The 26,657-nt window shown below is 35.8% G+C and overlaps 1 protein-coding gene across 11 annotated transcripts in view; it reads right to left on the bottom strand.

Annotated features, from left to right (window-relative positions):
* Nucleotides 1-26,657, bottom strand: part of Ccdc18 (coiled-coil domain containing 18) — a 118,478-nt gene that overhangs the window by 17,828 nt on the left and 73,993 nt on the right. For 9 of the 11 annotated variants that reach the window (XM_078026747.1, XM_078026744.1, XM_078026745.1 and 6 more), the window contains 5 exons: nt 26,269-26,412; nt 23,699-23,902; nt 18,334-18,471; nt 14,875-15,075; nt 9,638-10,105 (listed from right to left, as the gene is read on the bottom strand). In XM_078026747.1, coding sequence (XP_077882873.1) covers nt 9,638-10,105; nt 14,875-15,075; nt 18,334-18,471; nt 23,699-23,902; nt 26,269-26,412 — 1,155 coding nt within the window. The remainder of the gene's footprint in view (nt 1-9,637; nt 10,106-14,874; nt 15,076-18,333; nt 18,472-23,698; nt 23,903-26,268; nt 26,413-26,657) is intronic. The other 2 variants (XM_078026750.1, XM_078026751.1) reach the window with 2 other exon arrangements.

Below are 26,657 nucleotides of genomic sequence, written 5' to 3'. Positions count from 1 at the left end.
CTTATCGGCTTTTCTTCCTAACACTTTTTTTTTTAAAACCTGGCATTATTATACAAAGTACATGTATGAAGACTTGAATTGGGTGTCAACATATCTTATATACAAACAGAAATATGAAAAATTATGGTATATATGTGTATTAAGAATTGTAATGCAAAAAAAGTACATGTATAATGGCATAAAGTGACGTGAACATACTTTATATACAGAGATACAAAAAATTGTGCTCTATATGTGTAATAAGGATTGTAATGCATTCCACTGTTGTTGTATATTTAAAAAAAATAAAATTATTAAAATATCCCTTTGAAAGTATTAAAAAAAACTCTGGCATTATAACATATATCTATTTACTTATTTACTGTCTACCCCACTAAAATGTAAGCTCCATGTGCAAAGGATATTGGTCACTTTTATTTGTTTCTATACTCCCAGTGCTTGGTATATAGTAGGTCCTCAATAAATATTCATTGATAACAAATCTTTACATATTTGGGTCTGCAATGACCCTGTGCACAAGTGTGCTTGCCACAACAGTTTTGAAGTGGTTTGAGGCCTTGCCCTGATCCATCCAGATCAAGATTATAAAAATTTCAGACAAATGCTGGGTACAACGGCTCATGCCTGTAATCTCAGAGGCTTGGGAGAATCCTAAGTTCAAACCCAGTCTCAGAACTTAGCAAGGCCCTGAGAAACTTAGAGAGACCCTGTCTCAAAATAAAAATAGTAATAAAAAAATTCAAAAAGTTTGAGTTCAATTCTTGATATAAAAAAATCAGACAATGAAAAAAAAAGAAAAAAAGAAATGTCTATGAATAAATTAAATATCTGAATAAATAATATCTAATAAACACAACCACATTTCAAATGCTAGATTTTATCAGACTTTCACAGGGAAAATTTCACCGAGATGGAGTTATATTTTAAAAATTTCTATTATTTGCCTTAGCTTTATTAAAATGTTGTAAGTTATTACAGCAGATATCAAATCTTAGGCAGTTTAATAAGTACAGGAATTTTTATACATAGCTCAACATTTTTCATTGTATAATTGATATAGTAGCTATCCAGTTAGACATAAGTCTTTAAGAAAATGGGCAGGGACAATGATGGTGAAAGGTTAATAAAATAGGTACTTGTCACTCTGCTTTTCTATATGCTTAACAAATCACTGTTGAAATCTTAATAACTGTTTGCTAATCTTGTTCCCAGAATGTGCTGTCCCCAACTGTGAACTGTTTGCTAATCTTGTTCCCAGAATGAGCTGTCCCCAACTGCCAAACTACAAAATGTAACTTCTCTCCCTGCCCTCTCCAAGGAAAGTATATAAGCTCTGCTTAAGCTGTTCTCAGGGCTGTATCTCTCTTTGCTATGGAGAGCTCTGGGCCCCAGCATGCTGGTCTCCAAATAAACCCTCCCTTCTGCTGTTGCATAAGACAGGTTCTTGTGGTCTCTTCCTCCGACGTTTCGCCGGACCCTTACATTTGATGTGTTGGCCGGGAACTACGCATTGCCGGACAGGGACACCTCAATAAGACTCCTTTAGGGGGGTAAGGCGCCTTTTCTTCTTCTTCTCCTCCTCCTCCTTCTTCTCCTTCTTGTTTTTCCTTTGCGATCGCTCAGAGTCTGGTTTTTGGCTCAGCGGAGAGTGTGAGCTCTCAGAGCCTTCTGGTTTTTTGGTTTGGGTTGGCAGAGTGTGGTTGCCAGCGGAGAGCATGAGCTCCCCCTGGCGGTGGTGGACAGACATGTCCTGAAGCCACAGGCCACGTCTTTCAAGGGACGTCTTGAAAGACTCTGGGAGGGACGAAGGTGCCCTCATCTGGGAGGGATGGAAGTGCCCTCATCTGGTATATTCTGCTGCCAACCCGTCTGGTCTTGCCGGCAATTCTTTCTCTCAGGTTGAATTCACTGTCTGTTTTTAATCTTTGCCTCTGAACTTGTGTTACACGTTTACTGTGTGTGTCTGTGTTTGTGTCATGTTTGTATTGTCCTTGTCTTTGTTCAAGTAACTTTCATTATGGGACAGAGCCATTCCACACCTCTGTCCCTGACCCTTGATCACTGGACTGAAGTCCGCTTAAGGGCTTAAAATCTTTCTTTTTCAGTAAAACACCAGACCTGGCAGACTCTCTGTGCCTCAGAATGGCCCACCTTTGGAGTCGGATGGCCCCCAGAAGGATCTTTCTACTTCCCACTAATTTGAAAAGTCAGAGACATTGTCTTTGTCATTCAGCCGGGACCACATAGCCATCCAGATCAACAGCCGTATATCTTAACTTGGCAGGACTTCTGCAAATCTCCTCCTCCATGAGTGAAGTCTTTCCTTGTCCCTGCCCCTGCTCCTACTCCTTCCCCCACAATTCTGTCTCTCAAACCCTCTGCTCTTCCTCCTCCTCCTCCACCCTCTGTTCTCCCTAAATCTCAAGATTTGACTCTACTGGACTCTCCTTATCCCCTGCCGTCGTCCTCCAACCCCCAACACCCTCTAAGTGATTCCCCTGCTGCTGACTCAGCCTCTCCACCATTGGAGGAAGCTGAGCCGGCCCAGTACCCTCCAGATGACTCCCCCATGACACACACAGCCCCTCCTCCCCTGGAAAAAACTGGCCCAGCTAAAAGAACTCAAAGAACCCACTGATGTTTTCACACCAGCCTACTTGGGATAACAACTCCTAGGGGCTCTCTTCATGACAGAGGAACAAAAGAGAATCCTTCTAGAAGCTAGAAAAAATATCCTCGGACCAGATGGGCAACCAACACAACTTCCCCTTGAACCGACCCAACTGGGACCCCAACACCTTTGAAGGTAGGGAGCATCTGTCCATTTATCGCCGGGCTCTAATAGCGGGTCTCCGAGCAGCCGCTAGACAGCCAACTAATTTGGCCAAGGTAAGAGAGATTATTCAAGGGCCTAATGAATCTCCCTCTATGTTTCTGGAGAAAATTATGGAGGAATATAGGAGATATACTCCTTTCGATCCTCAGGCAGAGGATCAAAAGGCATCTGTCACGATGGCCTTTATTGGGCACGCTGCCCTGGATATTAAAAGAAAATTACAGCGCTTAGATGGATTACAAGATATGACTTTGAGAGATTTAGTCAGAGAAGCCGAGAAGGTATACTATAAAAGAGAAACTGAGGAAGAGAAGGAACAAAGGAGGGAGAAAGAAAGGGAGCAAAGGGAGGATGAAAGAAACAAAAGACAGACTGAGGCATCGACTAAGGTCCTGGTCACAACAACAAATAGGCCAGAAGTTAAGAGACAGGGAGACAGAAAGGGATACCTAGGCCCACGCCAGAAGCCACCTCTGGCCCCAGATCAATGTGCCTACTGTAGAGAAAAAGGACACTGGGCCAAAGAGTGCCCTAGAAAGAAACAGCTACGCCAGCCAGCCATTCTAACTCTGGAGAATGACTAGGAAAGTCGGGGCTCAGATCCCCTCCCCGAGCTCAAGGTAACTTTTAAAGTGGAGGGAACTCCAGTAAACTTTGAAGTGGATACAGGGGCAGTATACTCAGCCCTTAAGGCCTCCTTGGGCCCTCTATCAACTAAAAGGTCTCTAGGTCAAGGGGCTAATGGCAGTAAATATTGGGCTTGGACAACTAAGAGGACCATGGACCTGGGGAAAGGAAAAGTCCATCACTTCTTCCTAGTGATCCCAGAATGCCTAGCCCCGTTGATGGGCAGAGATCTGCTCACCAAACTCCGGGCCAAAATAACTTTTAACCCTAAAGGCCCCCAAATGAAATTTCTAAATCCTTCAGTAAAAACTCCTATAGTCATGGCTTTAACTATGTCAGTAAAAGATGAACATCAACTCTTCACACCCCCCAAGACTGATCAAACAGGCAAGCTATCCCAGAAATGGAAAACAGATTACCCAGATGCCTGGGCAGAAATTGCTGGATCTTAGGCCTAGCCATAAAACAACCTCCAATAACAGTGGAGTTAAAAACCTCAGCCTCCCCAATTAATATTAAACAATATCATCTGAGCAAAGAAGCCCTGTCAATCAGCCTGGAACTAAACTCCCCTGCTACTATCACCCCATTCGAGACCTAAGAGAGACCAACAACAGAGTGCAGGACATTCACTCCACAGTACCTAATCCATACAATCTGCTTAGCACCCTGAACCCTGAGCGAAAATGGTATACTGTTCTGGACTTAAAAGATGCCTTCTTTTGCTTGCCTCTGCATAAAGATAGTCAGTTGCTGTTTGCTTTCAAATGGGTAAACCCAGAAACTGGAACGACTGATCAACTAACTTGGACCAGACTCCCACAGGGGTTCAAAAACTCCCCCACTCTCTTTGATAAAGCCGTCCACAAAAATCTCAACAACTTCAAAACCACACTCCCCAAAGTCACCCTACTTCAATATGAAAGATATTTTTCCAAGATACAGCCTGCCTAAGGTACTAGGGTCTGATAATGGACCGGCGTTCGTGGCCCAGGTAAGTCAGAGGTTAACCAGGACCCTGGGGATTAATTGGAAGCTACATTGTGCTTATAGACCCCAGAGCTCAGGACAGGTAAAAAAATAAAATAAAATAAAATAAAACCATTAAAGAGACCTTAACGAAATTAAGCTTAGAGACTGGCATAAAAGATTGGACTATGCTCCTGCCTTATACACTGTTTCATACAAGAAATACTCCCTCTGTTTCTTTGTGTAACCTCACCCCCTATGAAATTCTCTATGGTGCCCCTCCTCCAGTAAGAGACCTAACCCCAACTCTAAGACCTAACAATCCCTTCCACACCCCCTTGCTCTTGAAAAAACTCAGTGATACCTGTGGAAACAGCTGGCCACTGCCTACCAACCTGGGGACGAAGGAACTCCATACCGATATCAAGTGGGAAACTTCATCTATGTAAGACGACATCAGGAGTCATCCCTAGAACCCCACTGGAAAGGACCATACCAGGTGCTACTTATAACACCTACAGCAGTAAAGGTAAATGAAATCACTTCCTGGATCTATGCCTCTCATCTCAAGCCTGCACCCTGTCCAGACTCTGGCTGAAAATTGGAAAAGACTGGTAACCCTCTCAAATTGCATATTTTCCATGTGTATAAGGCTATGGACTCTCCCCTTGACCACCAGTAGTCCTAACCCTCATCAGCCCATACAGCAGCGATGGCTAATCACAAATCCTATTGGACAAAAAATATGATCTATCTCACATACAGCCCCCTTAGGGACCTGGTGGCCATCTCTCCACCCAGACATTTGTCAGCTGGCTATAGGTCTTTCCTATTGGGTCTCCCTGATGAAGAGGATCCCACTAAAATTCCATTAAATCCCTTCCGTACCATAAATAGAAACAAACATTATGGATGTAGGGACACGTGAGCCAGATGTAGGTTGGCTAACCTAGATTACTATGTTTGCCCGGTGGACTATCAAAGCCACAAACAGTCATGGCTGTGTGGGGGGAAAAACCGACTTCTTCTGTAAGTCATAAGGATGTGAACATACAGGGGCTACCTGATGGAACCCAAACCTCCGCCGGTTCTCAGACCATTGCCCCTTGCTGAAGTAACTCTCCATCCATTCACTCCTCTCTTCTCCTGTCAGTGCCCACACTGGGTCCCACCAGGTCCTCTTACCAGCTAACCCAAAGCTCAAACCAGCTGAGGAGAGCCCTCAGACCCCTATCCAAGATGTAATGAAAATGGCCTTTAAAGTTGCTTTGTCATCACTGAAAACAGGTTACTAAAAATTTAAAGTCCCTCACAGGCTTTTGGGGATACTCACTCCAGTATTCCCCTCTGCTCTACCTGTTCTACTACTCAAGTTTTTGTTGCTAGGAAAATCCCAAACCCCTTTCCCATTATTCTTTTACATCTCTCCTTCCTCATTCTCAGATCCACGGAGCTGCTCTCAGCACCGCCTTCCCCGTCCTCCCCCTCTGTACCAGGCCCACAGAAAAGTCTTAACTGACTTTCTCCAGAAGTCTTCACCATGGCTGACTTTAGGACTTTCAGCAAAAGAGTCCCTATAAAAGAGTTCAGTATAGATAAACTTCCTCTTTTCATGTTGCCTGTTCTACTTGGCCTCTGGCTAGAAAAATCAGCACTCCTAAGCTAGACACCCCCTTACTAGTTTTCACAAAATATGTGAACAGGGCCTCTGGCCTTGAGCTGGGGCTTCACAGAGATGGCTACATTTCTAAGATAAAAAAGTTATCAACTGGGCTCCATGGAAACAGCTGGCAAGGAAAAAAAAAAAAAAGTTCTCCCCCTCCCAGGTGTCCTTGAAAAGTTAACTTGCCCAGAACAGAGAAAAAACAGAAACAAAAACTGCTTTTTGTGAACTTCTGCAGACTGTAAACTTCTGAGCCCCTTCCCTTACATGTTAAGTACAAAATTCTGAAACTACCTAAACTTGGGGTTCAGGGGATTAATTGATTACAACAGAAGCAATGCCCTCTGAATCCGGTTGCAACCAAATAGGACTGTTTCCCTGTTTTCAGTGCTATCTTAGGTGCCTTGCCTTGTCCGTCCCTACAACAGTATAATTCTATATACTTAAACATTATTTATGTTTTCATAAAATGGTCAACAGATGTGATTAATTATATAATAGTGCAGATGTTTCCCAGAGTGCTCTATCATGACGCAGGTTCATTTAAAGATCAAATAAGGGGACATACAACCCGGTTCCGCCGGGAACATGTATCCCTCACTTTAGCCATCTTATTAGGAATGAGAATTACTGCAGGGGTGGGCACAGGGACCATGCCCTAGTCCATGGGACACAACAAATGACCCAATTAAAAACAGCAATGGACCAAAACTTAAAGATATTAGAAACCTCCATCACAGCTTTGCAGGAATCTTTAACCTCTCTCTCTGAAGTTGTTTTACAGAACAGGCGAGGGTTGGACCTCTTCATGAGAGAAGAGGGCCTTTGTGCTACATTGAGGAAAAAATGTTTTTATGCCGACCATACTGGAGTTGTAAAAAAATGTATAAGTAAACTAAAAAGATGCCTTAAAGAGCGTCAGAGAGAGAGAGAGGCCCAAAAAGGGTGGTATGAGTCTTGGTTCACACAGTCCCCCTGGTTAACTACGCTTTTATCAGCCCTGGCCGGTCCTCTAATAATTCTTATATTGTTGCTAACTCTAGGATCCTGTTTACTCAACCATGTAGTTTCCTTTCTCCAAGCCCAAATTGGACAAATCAAACTTATGGTAATCAGACAACAATATACCCCACTAACAGACATAAAATATGACACCCCCCAATGATCACTTTTATGATTAAAAGTAGCCAGAAAAAAAGTGGGGAATGAAAGGTTAATAAAATAGGTACTCATCACTCTGTTTTTCTATATGCTTAACAAAACATTGTTGAAATCTTAATAACTGTTTGCTAATCTTGTTCCCAGAATGTGTGTCCCCAACTGTGAACTGTTTGCTAATCTTGTTCCCAGATGAGCTGTCCCCAACTGCCAAACTACAAAATGTAACTTCTCTCCCTGCCCTCTCCAAGGAAAGTATATAAGCTCTGCTTAAGCTGTTCTCAGGGCTGTATCTCTCTTTGCTATGGAGAGCTCTGGGCCCCAGCATGCTGGTCTCCAAATAAACCCTCCCTTCGGCTGTTGCATAAGACAGTCTCTTCCTCTGACGTTTCGCTGGACCCTTACAATGGTACTGACTTGTTTGCATTTGTATTTTTCACTTCATAAACTTAACTGAATGAAAACTCTACTACAAAAACATATAGAATGTACAAAAATGTCTTATAAAAACAATTAGTGTGCCAAGCATAGTGACGCACACCTGTAATCCCAGTGGCTTTGGAGGCTGAGGCAGAGGGATTTCGAGTTCAAAGCCAGCCTTGGCAAAAGTGAGGGACTAAGCAACTCAGTGAGATCCTGTCTCTAAATAAAATATAATATAGGGCTGGGGATGTGGCTCAGTGGTTGAGTGCCCCTGAGTTCAATCTCCAGTACACCTCCCAAAAAAGACAAAAACAAAACAAAACAACAAAAACAAAACAAAACAAAACAAAAAACAATTAGGGCAATTACCAATCTACACAGAATAATATAAATAAAATGGATAATAAATTTAGTAGAAGTCATTGTAAATTGCTATCCCTTAATTAACAAGTTTTTCTAAAGGGAGTTAAGTTTACATTTCACAATTCGTATCCCTATATTAACAGAAGACTTTTTTTTTTTTTTTTTTTTTTTTACAAAATTAAAGCTGATTAAAAACTCTTGAAGGCATGCAGGGAATAGTAACATTCAATAGCTCTATTCAGCAGAGAAACCCAAGAAGTTAAAAGATGGAAAAGAAATTACAGGTATTTTCATTATTGCAAATCACATTTTGAACTTAATTTTTTAAAATGTTACTCAGTATTGCCTTACTTATTATGCCACTTGCACTGTTTGTTAAATACTTGAAATTTCAAAATATTACTACTAATATTATTATTATTTTATACAGTTTTCTTGCTATGAATAGAAAATTACACTCTTTTAAATATAAAGAGGGATATGAAGACATGAAAAGAGGCTGTAACAGTCTTTGTCTTAGGTTTATTCTTAAAAATCTTTTTCTAAAAAGCTACCTTAATGTGTTTGAAAATGAGGCAAAAGAGCATCTGAAAATAGCTGACATTATCTGAAGGAGAGTATTTACATAATATAGACTACAGGCATGTGTATTGCATGGGATTGCAGTCATGTGCCATCGCGCCCAGCTAAATATATATATTTTTAACATATATATTTTATACTTTATGTATAAAATTTAAAATCTTCCTTTTAAAATTTAGTAGTTTTTTCCTAGACACTTTAAAGTTGTTTTTCTGTGAATTTTAAGTCTTAAATTTTTTCAATTTGTCTATCACAAAAGAAAAGTACCTATTCTCATTCTTTTCTAGCACTTACAATATATGACCGTTACTGATCTAAGACAAACACATACAAGAAGATTTTCATGACATGGCATGCTTGACTTAAATAACGGTTGAAGAATAAAAAATAAAAATGCATATACATACACAAATATATACAGGATGAGTAGTTTTCACCTGAAAAATCTGAAATTTTTTTAAAAAATATATTTATTTTTAAAGTTTTAGGTGAACACAATATCTTTATTTTACATTTATGTGGTGCTGAGGATCAAACCCAGTGCCTTGTGCATGCTAGGTGAGTGCTCTACCACTGAGCCACATATGCCAAAATGCTCTAAATCATGACAATTTTTGAGTACCAACATGACATCACAAGTGGAAAATTCCACACTATGAAGTTTTTGTTTTAGGCACAAATTACTATTTATAAAATTGCTTTTAGGATGGGTATATGTGAAGTATAAGTAAATTTGAAATTCAGACTTGAGTTTCATCCTCAAGATATCTCATTATGTACATGTAAATATTCCAAAACCTGAAGAAGTCCAAAGCACTTCTGGTCCCAAGCACTTTGGATAAGGATACTCAATATACATATGTGTATATATGTATACACATATATATACATGCATATATATATAATTATATATATAATGCATATATATAATATATATAATATTCAATGTATATATTTTCTTCCAAGTAATATATTTATCAGAGACAAATTGTTACAACTTATAATGAGATACATACCTGAGTTAAACCAGCACCTGTTTGCATAGAAGATTTTTTTAATAGTCTCACTTCTTTGTTTATGTATCTCAGCATTCCACTAAGAGTAGTAAAATCATTACTCTCAGAACTATCATCCTCTATGGTATATGTGTGAGATTTAAATGAGTCTGACTGGGTATAAGTCAGTTCCTTATGGCTTTCTTCTAATGTTGAAGGCTGTTCTAATTGCATTTTCTTTAAGTCCTGTAGTAATTCTTCAGAAAGATCTTCATTACCATGAGATTTGAAACTAAGATCACTGGCACTAATAGAGCGACGTAGTTTTCTGCACTTGAAAACAGATGTGTGAGAATGTTTAGTAAACTTTGGATCTTGACTATCAGGCATAATTTCTGGTAGAGGTGTAAAGGGAGCTGGTAGAAACTTGATGTCTTCTGCCTTTTCATGTCCAGAAACTCTAGCTTGTAATCTGGTTAATTCTGATTCCTACAGAAAAATTAAACACAGTACATAGAAGGTGCTCAGTATATTTTTGTTAAGTGAATAAACAACCTAGAAAATCAAACTCTTAGAAGTCATCTATGTCAACCTTCATCTCAGAACAGGACTTAAGATCTTGACAGCAACTCTTTAAGAATTTTCCAAGGGCTATTTAAACACTTTACTATTTAAGATAGCTTCATTTTGAGACAATTACATATGTTCATTCAAAATATGTCTAAAGTAGCCTATGGAATTCCATAAATACTAGGTTTTCCTTATAGAATTTTTTTTAGTGTTAATGATAATTTTAATTTCTATTCAAAAATAAAAATCTTACACCTAAAAATTTCTCTGCAAATATATAGAGATACATGGTATACATAAAGACTACCTTCAGAATTTCTAAAAGGAAATAAATATATTATCAGCTATTCTGCTTTCATAAATTAGAATTATTTTGAGAAAAAAATTAGAGGGTCATAATCTTTAATAAATCAATCTTATTAAACATTATATTTCTGTTATTTTCCTATGTCTTTCATTGGGTACTCTGAGCTGTACCAGGATACTGAGAATGAGACCTATACTGCAAAATCAAGAAGCCTAAAGAAAAAAAAAAGAAAAAGAAAAAAAAAAGGATGGTATTTTAATTTTAACTAAAAGTTAAATAAAATATTAAAATTTTCTATTTTTAATATTGGGGATATTGCTCAGTGGTCAGTGCCCCTGAGTTCAATCCCCAGTAACCCCTCCACCCTCAAATAATAGTAGCCTCCTGTTTAAATGAATCTCTTTTTTTTACAGGTATGTTTAAGATATATATTTTTAAATCACTTTTAATCTGATAGTTTCTATTTTTAAGTTTGTTCCCTAAAAATACTGTCCCTAAAACTGAAACTGTTATAACCACAGTATACAAAACAAAATGAAACTTTTAACTCCCACATTCCAGTTCTTTTAGGACTTTGTACTATTTTATTTAAATAACTTTCTTTTAAGTGACTAGAAAGAGTGACAAGTTTTTGTTTTGGTGGGGTCTTTTTTTTTTTTTTAGAGAGAAAGAGAGAAGATTTTTTTTTTAATATTTATTTTTTAGTTTTCGGTGGACACAACATCTTTATTTTATTTATTTTTTTTATGTGGTGCTGAGGATGGAACCCAGTGCCCTGCGCATGCCAGGCCAGCGCATTACTGCTTAAGCCACATCCCCAGCCTTGGTGGGGTCTTGTTGTGTAGATCAGTTTGGCCTCAAACTCAAAGTACTCCTGCTTTATCCTCCAAGGGATTATAGGCATGAGCCACAGTACCTTGCTTTCAAGAATTGTTTTTTTTTACATTTATTTTTTAGTTGTAGTTGGACACAATACCTTTTATTTTATTTTTTTTTAATGTGATGCTGAGGATCGAACCTCATGTCTCACACATGTTGAGCCACAACCCCAGCTCTTTTTTTTTTTTTTTAAATATTTATTTATTTATTTTTTAGTTTTCGGCGGACACAACATCTTTGTTTGTATGTGGTGCTGAGGATCGAACCCCGGCTGCACACATGCCAGGTGAGCACGCTACCGCTTGAGCCACATCCCCAGCCCCACAAACCCCAGCTCTTGAGAATTTTTTATAGTAAATCTTAAGTTCACATTTTTTGGCTACAATTAATAAAGTAGTTATAGAGTTGACATATGATTGTACACAGCTAGAGTTAGGGTATGTTTTCCTGTCATGTGTTATCTTGCAATAATTGAGAAACATTTCTCAGATAAGTAGGAAAACATAACTTTTCAATAAAAGGAAGCATATTGAATATACTAAAAACAATTCACCTTTTCCTTTTTTTTGTTTTCCCTCTCTCTCTCTCTTTCTTCCAAGTACTGGGGGTGTTATACCACTAAGCTACATCCCCAGCACTATTTATTCATTTACATAAATAAATATGTATGCATGTATTTTTATATTGAGACAGGGTTTCACTAAATTGCCAAGGCCAGCCTTGAAACTGTAATCCTACTGCCTCGGCCTTCCAAATTGCTAGGATTACAGGTGTGTGCCATCACATCTGGTTAACCTTTTTCTTAAGACTCAAAGGTCACTGTGAGCTGCCTGTGGTGGTGCACACCTGTAATCATAATGGCTTGGGAGGCTGAGGTAGGAGGATTGTGAATTCAAAGCTAGCCTCAGCAAAAGTGAGGTGCTAAGCAACTCTGTGAGACCCTGTCTCTAAATAAAATACAAAATAGGGTTGAGGATGTGGCTCAGTGGTTGAGTGCCTCTGAGTTCAATCCCGGGTAAAACCCCCCCATCCCCCAAAAAAGAAGGTCACTGTGTGAATATTACTGTAGCGTGCCATCACTGTCTCAGCTTTGCCTATGTTCCAACTGCTCTCAAATACTAGCATATATGCTGTCAATGGAACTGCTTCCTATTATTTATAGCTACTTGTACTTGGTCTGTTTCAACTTCTATTAGACTTTCTTCTTTCTCTTTTATCTTCTAAACTCCTCTTCAGTTTAGACTTTAAAGCCTATTGAGGTTGTTTTTGAGAGCTGTGTCAGATAACAAAGGAATTCTATTTTCTGACTGCTTTACTGCCTAATTACAGTACATATTGTAAGATCTCTGTAGGGGCTATGGTTATGGCTCAGTGGCAGAGTGCTTGCCTAGCATGGGTGAGGCACTGGGTTCAATTCTCAGCATTACATATAATAAATAAAATAAAGGTCCATTGACAACTAAACAATACTTAAAAAAAAAAGATCTCTCTATATCTATGGTTCATTTATGAATGGCTACTCCTGACCCAGCATGGTGGCACATATTATAGTCCTACCTATTTGTGAGGCTGAGTCAAAAGGATCAAAAATTCCAGACCTGGGCAACTCAGCAAGACTCTATCTCAAAATTAAAAAAAAAAAAAAGTTAAAATAAAAAGGGTAGCTCAGTGACAGAGCACATGCCTAGCCTATGAAATGTCCTGGGTTCAATCCCTAGTATCTCCATAACACACATCCAAGGTTATTAAACAAAGCCACTATTTTTGCAATTTCCTAAGTAGATAAACTTAAAAATCTTGTAAATGATTAATATCTACAGTCAAACTGCATTAACCTCATTGATAATATTCAGCAAGTAAGCAGAAATAATTACTGTAATAAGGGATTATGATGCAGAATCTTTTAATTTTTTAAGATTGATTTTTCACAATGAAGCTTTCTAATTTTGTATGTTATGCATATGCATCTCCAGAATACTAGGAATGTTAGAGGGTTTTTTTGGTGCTAGGGATTGAACCTAGGTGTACTCAGTCACTGAGCTACATCCCCAGCCCTTTTAATATTTTATGTAGAGGACAGGGTCTCACCAAGTTGTTAGGGCCTCACTGAGTTGCTAAGACTGGTGTTGACACTCATAATCCACCTGCCTCAGCCTCTGGAGCTGCTGGGATTACAGGTGTGTGCCACCATGCCCAACAGAATGTTAGCATTTTAATAAAAGTATTAATAGAGTGTTCAGCCTAAACATATTTTTGTTTGGTTTTGTTTTGGTGCTGGGGACTGAAGCAGGGTCTCACATATGCTAAGCACATACTCTATTCCTTGATTATACCTTAAACCTCTAAATATAATTTTAGATTATATCTATTCAGCTTTCATCTACTACCATAAATATCAACTGTATGACAAAAAAGAATTTAAATGCTCAGGTTATTACAGAATAAGAAAAATTTCTAACATATTATTTGGTTAAGTTTTTCCATTTCGCTATAAAAGTTATTTATTATTTGTTATTTTTTTAAAGGACTTCACTGATAACTCTACCTTATATATTGGCAGTTTTAAACCAATGTTAACTTTTTAATCTCTATGCATTCTATTGATATAAATTTGAAATTCCAGCTAGGTGCAGTGGCACATGCCTGTAATCCCAGTGACTGAGAAGGCTGAGACAGAAGAATTACAAGTTTGAGGTCAACCGTACCAACTTAGCAAGGACCTTGGCAACTTATTGAGACCCTGTCTCAAAATAAAAAATAAAAATAAAGGGCTGGTAAAGTACATCTTTTTTTGGCACCTCTCAAAAAATCAAATTCCAAACTTTCAAGATGAACAAATAAATAACAACAGTAAATAAATAACAACAGGCTACTTTAAAAATTATGTTTAAGTCCACTAAAAAAGTTCTAAGTATAATTTTGTACTTCTACTTTATAAATTTTACAGAAATTTTATTGTTTTTGAAAAATGCTTCAACTTTCTTAGTAAAAATCCCTCAAACATCATTGTTATTTGTTACATGGGTTTATATTTAAATTATACAAATTATGGCTGGGGTTGTGGCTCATCAGCAGAGAGCTTGTCTAGAATGTGTGAGGCCCTGGGTTCAATCCTCAACACCACATAAAAATAAATAAATAAAATAAAGGTATTCTGTCAAACTACAACTAAAAATAAGTTTGAAAAATATAAAAATAAAAATAAATTATACAAATTATTTCTTTGGGGTAATATGATATATAGCATATTAATAATTTCTCAAATTTACCTTTTAAATAAATGCTTTTTATTCAAACAGGTCAATAATTGGCCATAAAGTCCTTTACAAACTATAAAAACAGGAAAAAAAGGCCATAAATTTACTTTTTTTTTTTTAGTAGTGCTGGAGATTGGACCTAGGACCTTGTGCATGCGAGGCAAGCACTCTAACAACTGAGCCATATCCCAGCCCATAAATTTACTTTTTCATAGATATGTTTCATTACTTAGATGTTTACTTACTTTAATAAGTAATGCTTCATTTGCAGCTTCAATTACTTCATTCCTATCTTGAACTTGTTGATGTAAATTGCTCACAGTGTCCTGAGCTTCTTCTAATTCCAGTTTTGCCTTCTCTAATTGTTCATTTAGCTGCTGAACAGAAGTCTTTTGAGAGTCAGCAGATATTTTCCACTTTGTATGGTTCTCCTGATGTGAAATCATCTACATAGCCCCCAAATTGTAAAAATAAAAAAGAATGAAAATAGGGTGGAGTTGGTTTCAACAACATTCTAATACTTGGCTACTATCACTTTTTCTTAAAAGAAAGTAAATTCTGTTTAAATACACAAACATCTAATTTCTCAACAAATAAAATACTAGTAGAAAAAAGGGAGTGAAGGAACACATTGTTTTCCATTTACTTAACAGTTAATCACATGCAATAGACTCTATTTGGGTCCTGATTTGAACAATTAAATTATAAAGGCATTTTTTTAGATAATTCTAAATTTGAGAATTTATTGGTAATTTTTCTAGTATTAAAAAGGTCTTTATTATAATTAATTGTTCAGTTATACAAAACCTACTTATTTAAATTTTGACCTTTGCATGTTATATTATCATTGTGTCCCTTTTTTAAATTAGATCTTTATGGTTATACATAGTAGTTGGATTCATCCTGACAAACTCATACATGCATGTAAATCAATTTCAGTTCTTCATCACCTCTTTTCCCTCCCCATTTTTCCTCCCATCCTCCCCTTCTCTCTTCTCCTTCCTCTACTAGACTTCCTTTCATTCATTCATTAATTTGCATTTGATTGGCTCTTTATGTAATCTTATCCTTCCCTCTACCTTTCCTTTATTTTACTCTAGCTTACCATTGGGGAGATAACATTCAACCTTTGAGTTTCTTGAGTTTGGCTAATTTCACTTAGCATATTCTCCATTTTCATTCATGAAAATACCATGACATCATTCTTTTTAATAACTGAGTAGAACTCCATTGAACATATATATATATATATATACACACAATTTCTTAATCCATTCATCTACTGACAGGCATCTGCGTTGATTCCATAATTTAGCTATTGCAAATAGTGCTACTATAAACTCTGATGTGGCTGCCTCATTCTAGTATGCCGATTTAGAGCTTTTGGGAGAATACCCAGGAGTGGGATAGCTGAGTCATATGATGGTTCCATCCCTAGTTTTTTTTTTTTTTTTTAACTTTATTTTATTTATTTATTTTTATGTGGTGCTGAGGATCAAACCCAGGCGAGTTGCTCTACCGCTAAGCCATAACCCCAGCCCCACCATCCCTAGTTTTTTGAGTAATCTCCAAACTGCTTTCCAGAGTGGATGAACTAGTGTGCAGTCCCACCAATAATGTCCAAGTGTTTCTCCGTAATCTCGCCAGAATTTATTGTTGTTTGTAATCTTGATCACTGCGATTCTAACTGAAGTAAGATGGCTATAAAGGCATTTTAAAAAAATATTTTTAGTTGTAGATGGACACAATTCCTTTATTTTCTTTCTTTATTTTCTGGGTTTTATGCCTGATGTCCTAGTGTCATTATTAACAACACTGCTTTTCATTCCCTAAAGTATTCCCTTTTTTAGATTAAAGAAGTGGGCAACATATTGATGGATTAAATGAAATTGGTCACAAGTTGATAACTGCTGAACAGTAAATGTAGGAGGATTTGCACTATTTATGCTATGCTAGTTTGAATATCTTTAAAATTTTCCACAATGAAAAGTTAAAACAATCTCATTTTTATCTCAAAAAATCAGGAGTTTTGCAATTATTAAGTGACTTTTCCGACAGTTCTGAAGCCTGCATTTTAAAAAAAGAATATTGTTAAAAATTAAGATCCCTTTTTCTAATTATTACGATAATACTGTATCCTCTCAGCTTTACATTCAAATAACACACACCTTAAAAACAAATCTTTGTTGGACTGGGGATATTGCTCAGCAGTACAGTGCCTGCCTACCATGTGTGAGGCCCTAAGTTAATCACCAGCATCACAAAAAATAAATAATTGTCAGCCATCTAAATGTAGAAAACTATATTATATATTTTTATGACAGACATAAAAATATTAACATCAAATACTAAACAGCAACACTAGAACAAATTTTTACAGCTTATTTTATATAAGCAATTTTTCCTAAATAATTTCAGGTAATTATAAAACTAAAAGTACACAACTGGATAATTACAGATAAAAACAGAATAAAGGTCATATATAAAAGTGTAATGATGAGTGAAGGTCAAACACTTGAGATGAACTAATTATTACTGAGAGTCACTAAACTGAGTAGATAATATCAATTAAATAATTATTTTAAGTCTAATAAAATTCACATTTGTCTCTAAAGACCAAGAGTTATAAGCTCTTGGCCTGAGAACTGGATACAGATCTACCAATCCCTCACAAAAATGTTATTCCCTACCAAAGGAATTTAATACAAATGTATCTGAAACCCTTATTTTATTGAAAAATGTTTTATTAGGACCAAGCTCAGAGAGAAATTTTTTAGATCATATACAAAGATTTTGGGCAATATTTTCAAATGTAGTTTTTAAAAGTTGAAAAATACAATTCTAATCAATAATACTTGCTTTGTCCATAAAGGCTCATGATACACTGATAGATTACAAAAGTCCTAATATTGCCTCTCTAGTTTACTATTAGAACAAATGTTGGAAATTACAAAGCACTATAGACTGACATCATATGAAACTGTTTATGTCAGCTATTAAATATTTCCAATTAGTTTTCTGGAAGTACTGTTTTAGAATTCATAATAATGATGGGCCAGGCTTTGGTCTAAGAACTTTACTGTATTAATTCATTTAATTCTCACCAAAGTTTTATGAGATAGAACCATTATACCCACTTTAGACAGAACGGTTAAGTAATTTGTCCAAGGTCATAAATGTGCTTAGCCATCAGCAAGTATTGGACATAGAAGGCCTGGTTCAGGAACTCAAGCTCTTAATCTTACAGTATATTAGTTTACTGTATATGTAAAATTGTGTGCGTAGCTATAAGAAATGAAGACCACAGCTAGGCACAGTAGCACACACTTATAGTCCCCCAGCATCTGGGGAGGCCAAGGCAGGAGGATTACTAGTTGAAAGCCAGCCTCAGCAAATTAGCAAGGCCCTAAACAACTAAGTAAAACCCTATTTCAAAATAAAGAATAAAGGGGCTGCAGTTGTGGTTCAGAGATAGTGTTTGCCTACCATGTGTGAGACACTGAGTTCGATCCTCAGCACCACATAAAAATAAAATAAAAATATTATGTCTACTTATAACTAAAAAATATTAAAAAATTTTTTAAAAACCTCACAATATATTATTCTGTATTGAACACTTAAGAGCTAGATAGACTCATACTTTTGTACAGATAGGTCAACCCACTTTAGTGGGAGATATCATAACAAATTAAAATTTTCTTTACCTCCAAATGATAAGCTTCTTTGAGGGATTCTACTTCTGCTGACAATTTCTTGATTTCTGCTTGCATTCTTGCTTCTAAATGAGCTTCACGTACTTGAGAAGCCCCCAATTCTTCAACTAAGTGAATTTCATGTGCTTCCTTAAAAAATGACATATTGAGTAAAGGTTTATTTGTTTATCTTGTTAGTATAGCTAAACAAATCCAGTGCATTAATAGAAGCAGTTTAATCTTTATATAAACATACTTCAAAATCAATTAATTAAATGGTACATTTTTGAGACTTTTCAGGGACAACGAGTAAGAAAGTATTAGTGTATCATTTGGTACCATAAGTTCACTAACCAATACTTTCTGTAAAAACAAACTAATAACCACAGCATGCTGGACTTTGGCAGATAATAGTGCCTTCTTAGGTATGACTCTGTATTTTTGCTCACTAGTTGCATTATTTGCTTAATAAGAATGAGGGTTTTTTAAATTTTTTTTTTTTTTAGTTGTAGATGGACACAATACCTTTATTTATTTATTTATTTATTTATTTATTTTTATGTGGTGCTAAGGATCAAACCAAGTGCCTTGTGAGTGCTCTACCACTGAGCCACAATCCCAGCCCATGAGTTGTTGTTATCCAAACTTATTTAATGGGTACTTTATACTACCTGTGCTTGTTATTTTAATTAAGCAATTTTATTATACACAGAAGTCCCCCCCTTAAATGAATTAGGTTTTTGCTTTTGATGGTTTTGCTTTCTGTGGTTTCAATAATCTGCAGTAAAACCCAGTTCAAAAATACTAAATGGAAAGTTACATAAATAATTTAAGACAGACATGGTGGCCCACACCTGTAATCCCAGTGACTCAGAAGGCTGAAGCAGGAAGATGCCAAGATGGAGGCTATCCTCAGCAATTTTGCAAGACACTAAGCAACTCAGCAAGACTGTGTCAAAATAAAAAATGAAAAGGACAGGGGATATAGCTCAATAAAGAAAAAGAAAAGGAAGAGAAGGAAGGAAGGAAGAAAGGAAAGAAGGTAGGTGGCCAGATGTCGTGGTGCATGCCTGTAATTTCAGGAGCTTGGGAGGCTGAGGCAGGAGGATCAAAATGAGCCTGAGCTTAGCAAGACTTCAACCTTCAACCCTGTCTCAAAAAAAAAAAAAAAAAAAAAGGCTGGGGATGTGGCTCAGTGGCTAAATGCCCTTGGGTTCAATCCCTGAGAATGAAGGAAGGAAGGAAAAGTTAGTTTTAAATGTAGATGTTCAGAATGTCATAATGAAATCTGTCATTCTGCTCTATTCAGCTCAGTAGGTGAATCATCACTTTGTCTAAAATATCCACATGATATATGCTATATAGCCACCATGTCTGTCTTAAATTGTTTATTGTTTATGCCTGTTAGCTAGTAGCCATCTTGGTTATCATAGTATTTCAGTGCCTATGTATAAGTAACACTTATTTTACTTAATAATGGCCCCCAAATGCCACATATGCCAAAGATAAGCTGTAAAGTGCTGTATATATAGAGTTTGATACTGTCTGTGACTTTAGGCATCCCCTGGGGGTCTTGGAACATATCTTCCAGAAATATTGTATACAGTATTATAAACACTGAAAACTTTTTTGTGCAAAGTAAATTGTATGTTTTGAAACAATTGTATAAGTGAGTCACACACATTTGGTACACAATTAGAAGCAGTCAAGATAGTTGTAAAGGGCTGGGATTATATGGCTCAATGGTAGAGTGCTTGCCTAGCATGTGTGAAGCACTGGGTTCAATTCTCAGCACAATAAATAAATAAATGTCCATCAACATCTAAAAAAATATTTTTAAAAAAGATAGTGGTAAGATATTATGGGTAGCACAGGCTGGGGTTGTGGCTCAGTGGCAGAGTGCTTGCCTTGCACATGTGAGGCACTGGGTTTGATCCTCAGTTCCACATAAAAATAAACAAACAAAATAAAGATATTGTGTCCATGTATAACTAAGAAAAATTTTTAAAAATTATTATGGGAAGCACCATAAAAATATAACATACTTTGATTTACAAATATCTTTTTATTCTTTCTCTAAAGAAACCAAAATAAACTTTAGATGATAGAATGAGAATGGTTTATGCAAGAAAGACTAATCCTAATCAAATGACTAATATAAAAAGAACCAATTACTGATTGAGTTATCTGTTACATTTTCTGAGTTCTGTATATGAATACTTCTTCTCAGAAGAAGCAGGTGGCAAAGATTTTATCCCATTCTATAGGCTCTCTTCACACACTCTTTTTTTCCTTTGCTGTAAAGAAGCTTTTTAATTTGATGCCATCCCATTTATTAATTTTTTATTTTAATTCTTAAGCTTTAGAAGTCTGTTAAGTTGGTTCCTGTGCCAACATGTTGGAATGTTGATTTCATCTCACTTCAGTAAGAAAGGCAATATTATCAAGAATATAAATAACAATAAATGTTAGCGAGAATGTAGGGAAAAAGGTACACTCATCATTTTTGGTGGGACTGCAAACTAGTGCAACCATTCTGGAAAACAGTATGGAGACTCTTCAAAACACTAGATATGGAACAACTTCATGACCCAGCTATCTCATTCCTCAGTACATATTCAAATGATTTAAAACTAGCATACTACATGATGCAGCCACTCGATGTTTATGGCAGCACAATTCACAATAGCTGAGCTATGAAACCAACTTATATGCTCTTCAACAGAAGAATGGATAAAGAAAACATGGTATATATACATAATGGAGTATTTTCAGCCATAAAGAAGAATGACATTATGGTATTTGCCAGTAAATGGATAGAACTGGAGACTAAAATGCTAAGTGAAATGAGGCAGTCCCTAAAAGTCAGAGGTTGAAGTTTTCTCTGATATGTGGAAGCTAATCCAAAATAGGGAGGTGGAGGGTGAAAAACAAAAGAAAGATAAGTGGAGTATATGAAAGGGAAGGAAGAAAGGGAAGAGGAATAGGTTAAGGAAAGATAGTGGAATGAATCTGACCTAACTTTCCTCTGTACATATACGAATATACCACTGGTAAATCTCCCCCGAATGCATATCCACAAGACACCAAAAAAAAAAAAAAATCCATAAGTGAATAGTAGAAAGATCAATAGAGGGAAGGGAACAGAGTGAGGGAGGAGGGAAGGGAAAAAGGAAGTACTGGGGACTGAACTGGAACAAATTGTATTCCATGCTTTTACAATTATGTCAAAATAAATCCTAATGTTATGTACAACTAAAAAGAACCAATAAAAACAACAGCAAAAAACAAATATATGAATCTACCTTCAGTTTGAGGTTAAAACATAATATTAAAAAGTATTTATATGACTTCTTTTAAAACCCTCTATTCTCTCTAATGGGGAGGATCACAGCTTCTAGGACAGGAATCTCCTATTACTCCTTTGCTAGCAAAGCAATAAAAATTTTTCCCACCGGGTTATGTGGTGCATACCTGTAATCCTAGTGGCTTGGGAGGCTAAGGCAGGGGGATCACAGCCTTAACAACTTAGTGAGCACCTAAGCAACTCAGCGAGACCCTGTCTCTAAACAAAATATAAAAAATGGCGGGGGGTGTGGCTCAGTGGTTGAGTGCCCCTGGTTGCAATCCCTGGACCAGAAAAAACTTTTTACCTATTTTTCTCAGAAAAAAAGGCATTTTTAAATATATGTATGTATATGTACATATGTATATTTATTTATTTAGCATTACTGGGGATTGAACTCAGGGCCCCTGTGCCACTGAATTATATCCTCAATCCTTATTTATTTAGTTAGTTTTGAGAGAAGGTCTCACTAAGTTGCCTAGGCTAGCCTTTCATTTTCAATCTTCCTGCTTCAGTCTCCTAAACAGCTTGTTAGGTGTATGCCACCGTACTTGGCATTAAAAACACTACTTAAATAATTCCACTTGGGGTGAGGTTGTGGCTCAGTGGTAGAGCACTTGCCTAGCATGTGTGAAGCCCTGGGTTCGAATCTCAGCACCACATATGAATAAATAAATAAAATAAAGGTCCCTCAACAACTAAAAAAAAAAACATTAAAAAGAAAATAATTGTACTTAACTCACTTTTTAAGCAAGCTTATCTTACCAAATAAAACTAATTTTACAATACTTATTTACTACTGATAAGGTCAGAAATAAGATAAAAGTTGACAGCTTCCCTTTTTCTAACAGACCCCCTAAATATCTGATATATCTCCAATAAAAATTTCCTATATATTCTTTATTAGTTTAATCATTCAGAAATGTGACTCAGAGCACAGTTAAGTTTTAATCAAAATTAAAGGTAAAAATATTTAAGTTCCTATGCTAAATTAAAATTTTAGAATATCAATAAACACATTTCCTCAAAGTCTAATTAACACAAGTAAATCAATCTAAATACTTTTTTTTAATGTAAACATTTTTTTTTCACAATTCCTTTATTTTGTTTATTTATTTTTTTGGTGCTGAGGATCAAACCCAGGGCTCATACAGGCAAGGCAATCACTCTACCACTGAGCCACAACCCCAGCCCCAATCTAAATACTTTTTTAAGACAAGTTGTTAGTCTCATAGTAAATATGAGAAAATATAAAAGCACTTTACCTCCCCAAATGTTCTGAACTGAAGATTTCCAACAATTACAAATTTAGATAAAAGTGGCCACAAATGTAAAAACTTTTACTCAAAAAAGATTTGCTTATTTTTTCTTCAATAGCTCATAGTCTCTTGAAAGTCTAAAAGGTCTTTATAACTCAATTTATCAAGAACTTATTAGTTTAGTCCAAACAGTTCTGAAGGACTTACTAGTTATAATTACAAAGATATAAAAGTATAATAGATAACTTTTTTCCTCTTAAAAATGTGGTAAATTGGTGGAGTGTGGTGATGTGTGCCCGTAATCCCAGTGACTGGGGAGACTGAACAGGGAGAATTGTTTAAGGCCAGCCTTAGCAGCCTAGCAAGGCCCTAAGCAATTTAGTGAGACCCTGTCTCAAAATAAAAATAAATTAGGCTCAAGATGTGACTCAGTGTTAAAGTACCCCTGGGTTCAATCCCTAATACCACAATAAATAAATAAATAAATAAATGGTAAAATTATACAAAACATAAAATTTACCTTCTTAACCACTTTTAAGTGTATAATTTAGTGGTATTAAGTATAATCATACTGTTTTGTTTGCACTACTGGTATTTGAACTCAAGGCCTCAGGCATGCTAGGCAAGTGCTCTAGCACTAAACCATTCTCTGTACATTCACATTTTTCTGAAACTTGGTTCATTTTTTGCAAGAACTATATAATACAGTTCAAATTGTTAAAAATTTTAAAGATCTTTCAGTAATAATGAAACTATTTAGAATAGGGATTACTTTCTCTTTAGAGATTTGCTTTATATCTTCTAGTTCACTGGAGAGCCTTTCTATTTCTCTCTGTGCTTGGACTTGTTGACGACGAGCCTCCACCAATTCTGTTTGAGAGGTTTGCTTCTGCTCCTTAGTCAGCCTCAATTCTTGCCCCAAATCTATGCTCTCCTTGTACTGAGTAGCAATATACTGTTCCTGATCTTTCATAACCTGAAAAGCACAAGAAATTTGTAGGTTTCAAAATGAAATACACAATGTACTTCTAATTCTGATTATTTTTTACTAAGTGAAATTTCCCCTCCAAACTAAATCCCTATAAAATTTAACATACAGTGTGTATTACCCATTGTGAAACTGATATTCAGAAAAAAAAATTTTTAATAAGCAAATGGTAAAAGTACAATATAATAAGTCTGAAACTCTTAGTGATTAATTTTGCATGACTTAATATATCAAGCTTTATAATCCTTTACCATTATGAATATAACATTTATGAAAGAATATATATTATACTACAAAGAGAAAAAAGTCAATATTTGATTATTCAGGTAAAAATGAAGAATATATTTGCATGGATAATTAAAATCTACCATTAATAGACATAGCTGGGTTAAGGTTATGATCTCACTCTTTATTTATTTATTTATTTATTTATTTAAAGCAATGTAGGTCTTTTTTTTTTTTTTTTTAAAGAAAGAGTGAGAGAGAGTGAGAAAGAGAACTTTAATATTTATTTTTCAGTATTTGGCGGACACAACATCTTTGTCTGTATGTGGTGCTGAGGATCAAACCTGGGCCGCACGCATGCCAGGCGAGCGCGCTACCACTTGAGCCACATTCCCAGCCCAATCTCACTCTTTATAAAGACATGTTATTGGGGCTACTCCTCCCTCTGAAATATTTTTTACATTATTCAATTAAATCCCTCATAAAGTATAGGTTGAGTATCCCTACTATGAAAATCCAAAATCTAAAATATTCTGAAAATGAAAAACTTCCTGAATACTAACATGAAACCACAAGTGGAAAATTCCAGGACATTAAACTTTGTTTCAGATAAAAACTTATTGAAAATATTATATTAAATTTATCTTCAGGCTATGTGTACAAGGCACTAAGATGTCCCATATATGTATGCAAATACTCCAAAATCAGAAGAAATTCAAAATCCAAAACACTTCTGGTCCCAAGCTTTTTAAATAAGGAATACTCAACCTGTATTGCTTCTTAGAGGGGGAAAAGAAAAAGAAAAAAAAAAGAGAAGAAAATTAGTTCTAAATCACTCATGTGAGATAGGTTATACAGTAGGTAAGGACACTTGACTTCAAGGACGAAGAAGGAAAGAAACTAGTACAGATCACTAGAGCTTTGATATTTGGAATGGAGGCACAGGTTATAAATAAATATAAATGTTATATAAGTATTTTTAGCCCTTCCTTGTTAGAGATCAGACATAATAGAGCTGGTAATAATAGGATTAATAATCATTTTCCCCAACTCTACTGGGGAAACTTACTAAACTTACTCTCAAAGACCCTGCTTGATTTATATATGTAATTAATTAAACAAATACTTATTCATACTTACTATATGATATGTACAGTTCTAGGTGTTGGGGATACAGGAGTGAATAAAGGAGTCAAAATGGCTACCCTTGGGGCTGGGGTTGTGGCTCAGTGGTAGAGCGCTCTGCCAAGCAGGTGCGAGGCCGTGGGTTTGAACCTCAGCACCACATAAAAATACATAAATAAAATAAAGATATTGTGTCTAACTACAACTAAAAAAAATATTTTTTTTAAAAAAATGGCTACCCTTATGAATTTATATGCCACAGAGAGAGAGAGAGAGAGAGAGAGAGTCCAATACAATAAAGAGTTATATTTGGGGCTGGGGTTGTGGCTCAGAGGAAAAGCACTCACTTAGCATGCATGAAGCACTGAGTTCAATCCCCAGCATCACATAAAAATTATATAAAGGTATTGTGTCCATCTACAACTAAAGAATAAATATAAAAAAGAGTTATATCTGAAGATTTAACAGATGAGTATTTAAAAACAAGAAAAAGTTACAGACACTAGAAACAAATTCACTTTTTTTAAAAACGCAAGTGGGATGAATGGATTTACAAATCAACACACATGCAAACTGATGATATAAAGTCATCAAACTTCATCTGGTAACAATGTATTTGGCCTTAATAATGAACAATTATCATCTTTTTTACACACTCTCTGGATGGAATTCCTCAAGTACAAAAAAAGACTCTTACTAATATCTGTATCTTCAAGTCTATTACATGGTAGATTCTCAGTACATATTATAAGCATGTACTGCGGACTGCATGAGAGATAACATGTAAAGGAAAGGTAGGAGATAAAAAGATAAATAAGACATTGTAAACCATTTAATATTTTTAAAAGTTAAAGAAGAAACTTAAGGCATTTTGTACAAATACATAGCCTAAAAATACTTATGGCACTGTTTCTATATATTAAAGTTAACAGTTTAAAACATAAATATTCATTTCACTCTTTCAAGAATACTTCTTCCTTAGGTGGAAAATAATTTTTGCTTACACTCTCCATTTCTTTCAATCTTTGATTTGTTCTTTCAGTTTCCTTTTTCAGTTGACTTATCTCCTGTTCATTTTGTAGCATTACAAACTCTTTCTCTCGAAGCTGTTCTTTGGCATTTTGCAATTTTTCATTCAAATTTTCTATCTTAATTTTAAACAGATGAGCATTATTAGTATAATAATGGAAAAAAGGAAACAGAACAATCATAGCTATGTTCTTAATAATTCAAACTTTAAATACTCATATCTAAAACATCAAAAGTAAAGTAAAAAATTATTAAGACAATCATCATTTAGAAATAAGCATATGAATTTTTGTGCTTAATAAGATGCTTATGGGGGCTGGGGTTGTGGCTCAGAGGTACAGCAGTCGCCTAGCACATGAGAGGC

Source organism: Ictidomys tridecemlineatus, chromosome 11 (genome assembly GCF_052094955.1).
Source record: "Ictidomys tridecemlineatus isolate mIctTri1 chromosome 11, mIctTri1.hap1, whole genome shotgun sequence".
In the NCBI taxonomy this organism is placed as follows: domain Eukaryota; kingdom Metazoa; phylum Chordata; class Mammalia; order Rodentia; family Sciuridae; genus Ictidomys; species Ictidomys tridecemlineatus.
Note: the sequence above shows the minus strand (reverse complement) of the source record. Positions and strands in the feature narration are given on the sequence as shown.